At 44.6% G+C, this 12,171-nt stretch overlaps 1 protein-coding gene across 1 annotated transcript; it reads left to right on the top strand.

The window, feature by feature from the left end:
- The first annotated feature begins 4,254 nt into the window (after window positions 1-4,254).
- Window positions 4,255-7,538, top strand: LOC114898045 (PRAME family member 8-like). Its single transcript, XM_029227052.1, has 3 exons — window positions 4,255-4,541; window positions 4,960-5,532; window positions 6,950-7,538. The coding sequence occupies exons 1-3, from the start codon at window positions 4,255-4,257 to the stop codon at window positions 7,536-7,538; spliced, it is 1,449 nt and encodes a 482-aa protein (XP_029082885.1).
- The last annotated feature ends 4,633 nt before the right edge of the window (window positions 7,539-12,171 follow it).

Here is a 12,171-nt window from a genome sequence, read left to right as displayed (position 1 = left end):
ATATTATTCTGGGAAATTATGGCAAAAGGAAGAGAGAAAAAAGAAATGAGAGAGACAAGGGTTTTACCATGAAGAAGACAATAACGAATATTAACACTTTTTTTTTTTTTTCCAGTACGCGGGCCTCTCACTGTTGTGGCCTCTCCCGTTGAGGAGCACAGGCTCCGGACGCGCAGGCTCAGCGGCCACGGCTCACAGGCCCAGCCGCTCCGCGGCATGTGGGATCTTCCTGGACTGGGGCACGAACCCACGTCCCTTGCATTGGCAGGCGGACTCTCAACCACTGCGCCACCAGGGAAGCCCAATATTAGCACTTTTGATTGGTTTAGCTGTATAAACTAAGACAGGCAACTGAGAAGGAGCAGAGAGAGTGTGGCTGTGTCACCCTGTGCTCACCCTCACCACTCACACCATACCAGGTGTGCTTGGGTTGTGTGTGCAGGATTATATAACAGTAAAACATGGAAAGAAGGGTCACCTAACTTTCTCACTGGTAGGGAAAAACCACTGCTTTCATTTCTGCTAAACTTTTTCCTAGCTCTGCAGTTCTCAAATTGTTGATCGCATGACTCCTTTATTTTCTTAAAATGTATTGAGGATCCCAAAGAGCTTTTGTGTATGTGTGTTATATCTACAACATTTTCAATATTAATTAAAGTGGGAGGATGTTAAAAACTCATTTATTAATTCAATTATGCATAACAACTCCTAACCCATTACAGGTGAATATAAATAATACATTTTTACCAAAAGTAGTTATGTTTTCCAAAATTAAAAAAAAAACCATAGCGTGAAGGGTCACATTTAAAAAAAATAATAGTTTTATTGGGATAAACTTTACATATCGTGCAATCCGTCCAATTCAAGCACACAGTTCAGTGCTTCTGAGTGTATTCACAGAAGTGCAGATATGTCACCACAATCTGAGAACACTTTCATCACACCCAAGTGAAACTCTGTACCCACTGAGAGTAAGGCCCCATCTTCTCACAAACCTGCCAGGTCCTGAACCACTGATGCACTGTCTGTCCTTGTGGATTTCCCCATTTGCACTGACCTTCATGTGAAGTCTGTTAGTCAGTCTTTTCCAACATTTAGGATGTCTGACAACTCAGTGGTGGTGGTGGTGGGGTCCTTCTGAGCCTCTCACCTGAGGGAAACTACCAATTGCTCACTGCCTGGAAGTGGGCAGTTTCTTCTCCCTGGCCCAGAACCGGGTTCACCAGCCTAAAAATAGGGAAAAGGGCAGTGACATTTACATTTTCTGTGAAGGTTATTTGAAGAAATGGATGAAAAGTGTCCACCTTGTGAGTGTTCAACAGAGATGTTTATGATTATCATCGTTACTAATCTCGTTCTACTGCACCTCATTAATAAAGACAATTGAAAGGCTGGGAGTTAAAATGTCTGTTGAGTACAATCCAGCTTACCTCCTTTTTTTTTTTTTTTTTTTTTTTACGGTACGCGGGCCTCTCACTGCTGTGGCGTCTCCCGTTGTGGAGCACAGGCTCCGGACGCGCAGGCTCAGCGGCCATGGCTCACGGGCCCAGCTGCTCCGCGGCATGTGGGGTCTTCCCGGATCGAGGCACGAACCCTTGTCCCCCGCATCGACAGGCGGACTCTCAACCACTGCGCCACCAGGGAAGCCCCAGCTTACCTCATTTTTATGCAAAGACCATTTATACCCAGGATAGAAATGTAGCGAATGGAATCTTTCCAACAGATACCAAGATGGAGAACACCCTTCAAAGAATCCCAGCCTTGGTGGCCAGTGGTATATAAAAATGTTTGGGCATCACGTTGAATGGGGGAAAGAGAGGCATGGAGAATTCTTTGGGGTTGAGGAAGGTTCTCACTCGCTTTGTGTCTTGAAATTTTAAAAGAATCTCCCTGTGATGCAGCCCAGTGTGGGAGTCATCCCTGAAAGTGACAGACGCTTAAACACCAAATATAGCTTCTGAATTCTGTGAGGGAAATGGGTTGAAATCTGTGAACAGTGCTAAATATGAGGAGAAAGACAGAATTTTATTTCTGTGCTTAATGGCATTGCCTCAGTCAGAACCTGTGTTGAACTTAGCTAAGCTTGAGGAAACAGGGATTATCAAAATATACTTGGAAAGGGGCCAATGGGATTATGGTTTGGTTCCCAAAGCCCCTGGAAAATGGCTGGGGCTAATTGCCATCTGGGAATCATCCTCTTTGGGAAGAACCTAGAAGAAAATACAGGATTCCTGGTAGCAGCTGCCATGATGAGGACAGGGTTATTTGCAACTGACCCATGTTTACTTTTTCCCTGGCTCCAAGTTTCCAAAGAGCCCACAGCGCCACCTCAGTGGCTCTTAGACTTGGAAATGTCCAAATTCCCAGAGCTGGGTACCTCACTCTCCACTCACATTCTCAGATGTAGTGTTTTTAAGCCAATTTGCTGAGCTGAGCCCATCTTTCTGGGAAGTAAGGAGCTCAAAGATAACATTGTCTTCTCTTAGTTACTCCCTGTAAATTTCTAGACTCCAACCAGAGAAAAAAATTTAATCTCAAGCCTGCCGAATAGGGAAGAAAACAAACATATTTTACACTGTTTGGGTCATTCACAGGGTCACTTAATGTATACTCAGCTGCCTGCTCCTCAGCCCCCACCCTTACTTCTCATTGTGATTATTACCTGACCACCATCAGAGAAGCCATGACTTAAGCCTGGAGGACCAACACATCCCCAGTTGCATTTCTCTTGCTCCTTGAATCAGTTCATGATCTGCTACGTTACCTACATAACACTTAAATGGCAACTTGACACAGGGACTTTTTCTTTTAACCTCTTTATTGGAGTATAACTGCTTTACAATGCTGTGTTAGTGTCTGCTTTATAACAAAGTGAATCAGCTATACATATACATACATCCCCATATCTCCTCCTTAGGACTTCTTTATATTGGGGCTTTGGGGGGAAAGAAACCACTGTTTTTAGAAAGTTTTTAAAATTCTGGGACATTTTGATTACTTTGATCTGGCTGAAGATCCCCCAACAATAATGCTTTTGGTATTATTATTCTCATTCAGGAAGAGATTAAACCCTTCCTGTCTCACACCCAGAGCTACAACTGTCCATATTAGTAAAACTCAATGTTTGTGGAGTGAATCAGGAATGATTCCTTGACTCTCTTGCCGCCCCCACCCCCCCATTCTTTCTCTTTCTTGAATGAATATCTGATTCAGTCAACTCATCTGAAGAAAGACAAAGATCCAATCAGGATTAACCTGATGGACAGTAGAATCTAATTATTTATAACTTTCTGATTGGAAGATAGTAGTTGAAAAGGGGGATGATGTGATTAGAAAGTTCTACAAAAGCCTCAGGTACCTAAGAGGAGATGCAGAATTTTCTTGCTCTGGTGTCACTGCCTGGGATCTCCAACAGAACTGAGGTCTGAATATCCTGCCAATCACATCAGAGCTGGTAAGTTAACAGTCTCAGTTAAGGACACCCAAATCTCATCTACAGTAATCTGGTCTTGAATGATGGCATGCAGCTAGGGATGGCAGGGAGATTTTCCTTTTTCTTCCTTTTCAATGAATGGATTAAAGGTTTTTGTTTTGCCTGTAAGTGTAGCTTTGCCTTAATACCAAACATTTTGATCTGCACTTTGATGTATATCATTTTAAAATATCTTAACCAACAAGATTTACTTTTGAATGACAAACATCTATCTATTTGGAATTTTATTTCTTGACATTTAAAATATTTAGTTTGTGCACAAATGACGCTCATTTTAAGGGTATCTCCTTAATCTTTCCCAGCCAGGTTAACTGTGGGAACTGAAGATGGAGGCTGTGTTGGTCCACATAGCTCTCCTATTCCCATAGTCTTAGGACATTAAGTGATGGTGAGAGTTTGCCCCCAAAAAAGATTGGGGTCAGCTTTCAGGCTCATGATTCCCACCTCCCAGCAAGACATAATTAAGCAAAGAAATGGATGGAAATGGATAGGCTAGTGGTTGATATTTCCATCTCCATGGTACTTGTGAGACTCTTCTTATGGTTCCAGAAGGGGCAGAGCTATGACTTCGTGTCAACAGAGCCCAGGGTGGAATTTGGATAAACAGAGGCTCTTCCACTGCCGCTGGAGCAGTGACCTTGGCCCTGAATTGGTTCCTCTGAAGGGTAAGGAGACACATGAAGGTCTGCTCATGTTTGGCTTGAGAAGGATGACTTATTCCCTGCAAATATTCACAGGATTCCTTTTGGAGCAGAGTCAGCATGAGTGTCTGGAACCCACTCAGACTCCTGGACCTAGCAGCAATAGATCTGCTGAGGGATGAGACCTCGGTCATCTCCATTTTGGAGTATCTGCCCACCGAGCTCTTCCCACCACTGTTCATTTTGGCCTTCTATGGGAGACACAGTGAGGCCCTGAAGGCCATGGTGCAAGCCTGGCCCTTTGTCCGCCTGCCTCTGGGGGGTCTGATGCAGACGCCTCACCAGGGGACCTTACGAGCAGTGTTGGATGGTGTTGATGTCCTAATTGCCCAGCAGGGTCGCCCCAGGTGAGTCTGATCCAGGCATCCTGGTAGAGCCCTAGACATCCTTGAGAGGCAGCTGGTGTCACAAGAGCGGATGGCCCAGAGGCTTCTGATGCCAGGTGAAGAGGCTCAGAGGCCTTGGCCATCGCTGACTTCCAGAAATGTAGGAGTGCCTAAGATGAAAGGGCACCTGAAGGAACACGTCCCCACATCTTTCTAGTGATGCTTAAGGTACTAGAAGTGGAGAACCAGGAAGGATGGAAGGGGAAACAAGATGGAGGAAGGTGAGGCGGAGAGGGAAGAAGAGGGCAAGGCAGCAGGTGATGTCAGGGATGAGAAGTAAAAGCTCAGGTGGGAAATGAGTGCTGCCTAAATGCTGAGACTGTGGTTTCATTATGTGTGGCTCTTAAACCATCGCTACCAGTCTTCTGTTTCCCCACAGGAGGTGCAAGCTGCAGGTTCTGGATTTAAGGAATACTGGACGGTATTTCTGGAGGATGTGGTCTGGATCCAATTACCATGTGCACTCAAGCTCAATGATGGCACCAGTGGCTGAGGACAGTTCAAGAACAAAGCAGCCGTTAGCTCTGTTGGAGGTGTTTGTAGAACTTCACCTCAAGGAAAGTAACCTGGATGAATTCCTCATCTACCTTATCCGGTGGGTGGAGCAGAGAAAAGGTTCCATACACCTGTGCTGTAAGAAGCTGAGGATCATTACAATGCCCACAGAAAACATCAAGGAAGTCCTGAGCAGGGTGCAGCTGGACTGTATCCAGGAGGTGCAAGTGAATTGCACCTGGCATCTGTCCACCCTGGCCGTGTTTGCTCCTCTCCTGGGCCAGATGAGTAACGTGCAGAGACTCCTTCTCTCCCCCATTCTTGTGTCTGCCTTTGAGGAGCTGGAACAGCAGCATGTTGTCCAAATTACCTCTCAGTTCCTCAGGCTGCACCACCTCCGGGATCTCCATATGGAATCTCCCTCCTTCCTTGAAGGCTGCCTGGACCAAATGCTCAGGTAAGTCTGGCCACACTGGCTGAATAACAATAAACACAATAGAATGTGAATGCATTGTCTCCTTTGCTGCTATATTATTTTTCTTTTTTTTGCGGTATGCGGGCCTCTCACTGTTGTGGCCTCTCGCGTTGCGCAGCACAGGCTCTGGACGTGCAGGCTCAGCGGCCATGGCTCACGGGTCCAGCCGCTCTGCGGCATGTGGGATATTCCCGGACCGGGGCACGAACCCACGTCCCCTGCATCGGCAGGCGGACTCTCAACCACTGCGCCACCAGGGAAGCCCCAGCTGCTCTATCTTGAAGTGTGGTATAACATAACCACACAAATCAAGGTAGAGGGCTAAACTGGCAGAGAGGCTCTGGAAAAGGACACCATGGTACAGATTAGACCATTCAGATCTATCAATGGAGATTTTGTGATTTCTGCCTTAAGAAGAGATATCTGTCTTTAATCAGATGACCTAGTAAAATATGTAAGCTGACCTGAACATTTTTAAAGAGAAGCTCTGTGCTCACCCGTTTAGTGACCACAGTGAGCCTGTCTCAAATTCATTTCAGCAAAAGTTGTGTTGTGCTCCAGATAAGGTAATTAACATATGGGAAATGCATGATTCTGGAGAGGATGGTTAAGGAGCTGGAGCCAAAAGGATTATAAAAAGGGGTAGGCGGGCTTCCCTGGTGGCGCAGTGGTTGAGAGTCTTCCTGCCGATGCAGGGGACACGGGTTCGTGCCCCGTTCCAGGAAGATCCCACATGCCGCGGAGCGGCTGGGCCTGTGAGCCATGGCCGCTGAGCCTGTGCGTCCGGAGCCTGTGCTCCGCAACGCGAGAGGCCACAACAGTGAGAGTCCCGCGTTCCGCAAAAAAAAAAAAAAAAGGGGGGGTAGGTGATTTGCAGGTGATGCAGGGGTGTAAGTGAGCCCCTGTAGACTGGAAAATCACAGTTGATGATTTGGGAACTTGTACAGGTTAGTTTTCTATGCTTATCACCCAGGACTGTCACTTGGCCTGAGATATAGGTGCTAGGGGCCCGAGCATGGACTGAAGGAACCTGAGTTGAAAGCATTTTTTTTCGTGTCTCCCAATATTAAAATTCAGTGATGCCACTTGGTTGAAACTCCGTGTAAGACTCTCCTCTGAGCATGTTTTAGTCCATGCCATAATCTTCATTCATCCTCATAAGGAAGTAGAGTAAATTTTATTCTGCTTGACAGATGAGGAAAGAGAGCTTTCAGGGATTCTGTGAACTTGACCCAGTCACACAAGGAAGATGAAAGGACTCAGGCTAAAATAAGATTGGGTATTCTGGGTATTGACCTTTATCTGATGGTCAGAACAACCTTGACCTTGAGCTTTTCTCTCACCTGGAGTTCACCTGCCACTCCAGTTTTCAAGACCTAATTCATTGGTTTCTCTCCAGCTGCCTGAAGACCCCCTTGGACAACCTCTCAATAACCAACTGCCTGTTTACAGAATCAGACGTGACACATCTGTCCCAGTGCCCGAACATCAGTCAGCTAAAAGGCCTGGATCTGAGTGGCGTCACTCTGACCTACTTTAGTCCTGAGCTCCTCCAGGTTCTGCTGGAGAAGGTTACAGCCACACTCCAGGAACTGGACTTAGATCTGTGTGGGATCATGGACCCCCAACTTGAGGCCATCCTGCCTGCCCTGAGCCACTGTTCCCAGCTCAGGACCTTCAGCATGTGTGGGAACCTCCTCTCCATGGCCATCATGGAGAAGCTGCTGCGACACACCTCCGGGCTGCTCAGTTTAAGTCAAGAGCTGTATCCTGCCCCTCGGGAGAGTTACAGCCCTCAGGGAGATTTCCACCCAGAGAGACTTCTCCAGCTTCAGGCTGGGCTGTTGAAGATTCTTAGAGACTTAGGACGTCCCAGGACCATCTGGATTAGCTCCAGCCCCTGTCCTTACTGTGGAGAAAACACATTCTATCATCCCGAGCCTGTTGTATACAGCTACAATACCCTGCCTAGTTGGTATTCTGCCTAGTTCTCTATCAAAAACTTTCTTCTGAGCACCTGGACTCTGAAATCTAGGCAAAGGTGCATCCTGAAGGGAAAACTGACCCATGGTTTCCAACATCTGATCAATGTGAATGGGGAAAGGAAAGGTGATCCAGCGAGGGTGCAGGATTGCAGGGGGAAATCTTGACTCAGGTAGTTGATGGGACATTCAGGAATATGTGTTTATAGAGTCTGAAATATTGATCTAAATTTCTGGAAGGAAGTTCAGGCTTGAGATACACATGTTGGAGTTATCCCTGGGTGGATGGCTGTAAATAAATGGTCAGAAATAAAGAGACCCCAGTGTAAACCGACTGTTGCCCCCCATGATGTATTATTCTGTTTTTGCAGTTTATACCTCAGTCATCTTCAGTTACTGGTTAAAAAAAAAAAAAAGGCACTGAGTTGTCTATAATCTGAAACCTTACCCTTCCCGCAAATTCTTTATTCTATCTGGGGCATCTCTTACCGCATTGCTTATTTCTGTGGCTGTTCAGTGGGTTAATACACACAACGAGGGGAACATACTCAGTGGCCAATGAGCCAATAGCATGAAGAGTTCTTGGCAGGGTCCTCACTGCTGGCTCAGGCCATGATCCTGGACATGAGCAGTCCTCACAGTTCTCCTGGTGGGTTCTTTAGTCTGAGTTTCTGGTCTTTGTATGTGCTGGGAAAAAGCTTCACTACACAAGGCAATGCCCATGGTTCTGGAAGGTGTATCTATACAGCTAAGCTGAGCCTCTGGTCCTCACCAACCCATGCCTGTCATGGGTGCGTAGTGGTCCTTCGTGAATTAATCTAGTTGTGGTCAGTATAGACATCCAAATTCCTTTTAGCAAAATTTTAAAACCATGTAGGCATGTAACATGTTTTTAGTATTTTTATAGTGTGTTAAAAATTATACCATTTGGGCTTCCCTGGTGGCGCAGTGGTTGAGAATCTGCCTGCTAATGCAGGGGACACGGGTTCGAGCCCTGGTCTGGGAGGATCCCACATGCCGCGGAGCAACTAGGCCCGTGAGCCACAACTACTGAGCCTGTGCGTCTGGAGCCTGTGCTCTGCAGCAAGAGAGGCCACGATAGTGAGAGGCCCACACACCGCGATGAAGAGTGGCCCCCGCTTGCCACAACTAGAGAAAGCCCTCGCACAGAAACGAAGACCCAACACAGCAAAAATAAATAAATTAATTAATAAACTCCTACCCCCAACATCTTCTAAAAAAAAAAATTATACCATTTGGGGGGGCTAGTGCATGTCAATTAGAGATTGACTATATTCCCTTAATACCTCCTGACTCTCCCTGTTATGGAAAACTGGCATAGAACGTTTTGACATCAGCATATCGGGATATATATCAAATACCTGTTATGTACCTCATACAACTCATAGTCCGCTGTCTCCATCATCAGTTTCATGTCCTTGGATTCAACCAACTTCAGATGGTTTAGTGCTATATTTACTATTGAAAAATACCTTTAGGTAAGTGGGCCCAAGCAGTTCAAACCCATGTTTCCAGTGTCAGCTGTATATATAGTTATGTATTAGAGGGGCGTTATTATGGGAATGGGCTTACGTGGTTCCAGAGGCTGAGAAGTTCCACAGTCTGCTGTCTGTAAGCTAGACAACCAGCAAAGCTGATGGTATAACTCAGACCAAAGTTTAAGGCTGAAAAATGGTGGAACTGACAGTGTTATTCCAAGTCTGAGGCTGAAGGCCTGAGAACCAGAGGACCCCTGTTGTAAGTTCAGAGTATGAAGTCTCTAGAGCCACAAGCTTCAATGTTCATGGGCAAGAAGAGAGAGAAGGTGAGAATTGGATTTCTTGTTCCATTCAGGCCCCCAAAGGATAGGATTATGCCCACCTACACTGGTGAAGGCAGATCTCTTCCCTCAGTCTATGGATTAAAATGCTAATCTCTTCCAGAAACACCCTCCCAGACACACCCAGAATTATTGTTTTACCAGATATCTGGGCATTCCTTCAACAAAGTGACTCAAAATTAACCACCACAGTCGCCCTAAGCAAAAGGCACCCATATGAAGACTCCTCGTTACAAAATCAAAGACTGGTGTTATTGGCTCGGGGGAGGAATAGGATATAAGGGTGGGAGGACTTTAGGCAAGGGCCTCATTTTCCCTGTAACATGAAGATAATGGCGCACACTCAAGTTACAGGATTTCAGCACGAATCAAAGAGACAATGTTAGTTGGTGGCCTGGCACAGGACCTGACATGCAGTAAGAGCTCAGCAATAGGGTCTTTGCCTTGTTTTTTCCACCTGGTGGACACACCCACTATCTTCATCCTCTAGTTTACCCTCTATTCCTGACAACCTCAAGGAGAGCAGAATCCAGGGTGTGAAGTGGGACTCAGCTTATACCTGTGGCACCAAAGAATCCTGATTCACCCAGGGTGCTTTAGCAGCCAGTGGAGAGAGGGGGACAGAGAAGAGATTGGATTCATCTCTAGTGATTATTAGGTAGACATTCTGAGCCTCAGAACTTTTAGGCACCTACTGGTAGACCAGACCAGAGGATATAAATTAGTTTTGCAAGCAGAACTATATAATTCAGTATTAAAAAAAATCTTGAAACTGCTATGTGGCATTTTGGGGGGCTCTGAAGAGCTCGGGTCCTTTATGTCCTCCATGCAGAAAGAATTCAGTGAGAGGCAAAGTGATAGATAAGAAGTGATTTATTAAAATAGGATGCTTGTGAGGCATACAAGTGGGTGGGCAACAGGGTGCTGCCCTGGAGAACTTAGTGGGCTACAGTTTAATAATCAAAGGAAAAGTGGGGAGGAAGAAAAGACCACCTTCTTCTTCATTCTTAAGTAGATGTCATGCTTCCATCATCAGCTCCTCCTCCAAGTTGGACAGGGGAGTTTTCTTGTCCCTACATGGTCAAGCCTGGACTGTCATGGCACTATGGAAAAATTATTTTAGGTCTCAGTACAATGAGGGTCTTTCACTTTGAAATGCCACCTTTCCATAAATTATTGTTTTTCATGTGGGTAGAGAGCATGTCCTAGGGGCCATTAACATTCTGAGCTCATTGGGAAGGATGTGGGTCACATGCCACCATTTTTTTATTGTTTGGGGGCATGTCTCATGTTTCTGTTGCATGGTTTTGTTGCTAAGCATGCCTGCTTGGTTTTGTGGTCAAGCAAACCTGTTTTCTTAAGTGATCATTAACTTACAGGGGTTCCCATATATTTTTTTTACTTAATCCCCTAGTGGGATTAACTATTTAATTACCTACTTTGTCCCTTTACTCTGTCCCTATCAATCTTATATTATGTAAATGCTAGTTGAGTAAATAATTGCACTGTGATTTCTATAAATAATAAAGATATAAATGTTCCTTAAAAATTATAAAGTATCCTTTATCAAAGATACGGTGGCCATATGTGCGTGGGTTTATCTCTGGGCTTTCTATCCTGTTCCATTGATATATATTTCTGTTTTTGTGACAGTACCATACTATCTTGATTACTGTAGCTTTGTAGTATAGTCTGGAGCCAGGGAGCCTGATTCCTCTAGCTCTGTTTTGCTTTCTCAAGATTGCTTTGTCTGTTTGGGGTCTTTTGTGTTTCCATACAAATTGTGAATTTTTTAATTCTAGTTCTGTGAAAAATGCCAGTGGTAATTTGAAAGGGATTGCATTAAGTCTGTAGATTGCTTTGGGTAGTAGAGTCATTTTCACAATGTTGATTCTTCCAATCTAAGAACATGGTGTATCTCTCCATCTATTTGTATCATCTTTAATTTCTTTCAACAGTGTCTTATAATTTTCTTCATACAGGTCTTTTGTCTCCTTAGGTAGGTTTATTCCTAGGTATTTTATTCTTTTTGTTGCAGTGGTAAGTGAGAGTGTTTTCTTAATTTCACTTTCAGATTTTTCATCATTAGTGTATAGGAATGCAAGAGATTTCTGTGCATTAATTTTGTATCTTGTTACTTTACCAAATTCATTGATTAGCTCTAGTGGTTTTCTGGTAGCATCTTTAGGATTCTCTATGTATAGTATCCTGCAAACAGTGACAGCTTTACTTCTTCTTTTCCGATTTGGAATCCTTTTATTTCTTTTTCTTCTCTGAGTGTTGTGGCTAAAACTTCCAAAACTATGTCGAATAAGAGTGGTGAGAGTGGGCAACCTTGTCTTGTTCCTGATCTTAGTGGAAATGATTTCAGTTTTTCACCATTGAGGACGATGTTGGCTGTGGGTTTGTCATATATGGCCTTTATTATGTTGAGGTAAGTTCCCTCTATGCCTACTATCTGGAGGGTTTTTATTATAAATGGGTGTTGAATTTTGTCGAAAGCTTTCTCTGCATCTATTGAGATGGTCATATGGGTTTTCTCCTTCAATTTGTTAATATGCTGTATCACATGGATATAGTGAAGAATCCTTGCATTCCTGGGATAAACCCCACTTGATCATAGTGTATGATCCTTTTAATGTGCTGTTGGATTGTGTTTGTTAGTATTTTGTTGAGGACTTTTGCATCTATGTTCATCAGTGATATTGGCCTGTAGTTTTCTTTCTTTGTGACATCTTTGGTTTTGGTATCAGGATGATGGTGGATCGTAGAATGAGTTTGGGAGTGTTCCTCCCTCTG

The sequence above is a fragment of the Monodon monoceros genome, unplaced genomic scaffold, assembly GCF_005190385.1.
Source record: "Monodon monoceros isolate NGI ecotype Baffin Bay Population unplaced genomic scaffold, NGI_Narwhal_1 Super_Scaffold_18, whole genome shotgun sequence".
In the NCBI taxonomy this organism is placed as follows: domain Eukaryota; kingdom Metazoa; phylum Chordata; class Mammalia; order Artiodactyla; family Monodontidae; genus Monodon; species Monodon monoceros.
The sequence above is the reverse complement of the archived record's forward strand: the minus strand, read 5'-3'. Positions and strand labels throughout refer to the sequence as shown.

Bases quoted from the DNA above. Each gene is read 5' to 3' on its own strand.
- LOC114898045 (XM_029227052.1), top strand. From the start codon at position 4,255: ATGAGTGTCTGGAACCCACTCAGACTCCTGGACCTAGCAGCAATAGAT. The intron at 4,542-4,959 runs GTGAGTCTGATC...GTTTCCCCACAG, and splicing joins GCCCAGCAGGGTCGCCCCAG to GAGGTGCAAGCTGCAGGTTC. The intron at 5,533-6,949 runs GTAAGTCTGGCC...GTTTCTCTCCAG, and splicing joins TGCCTGGACCAAATGCTCAG to CTGCCTGAAGACCCCCTTGG.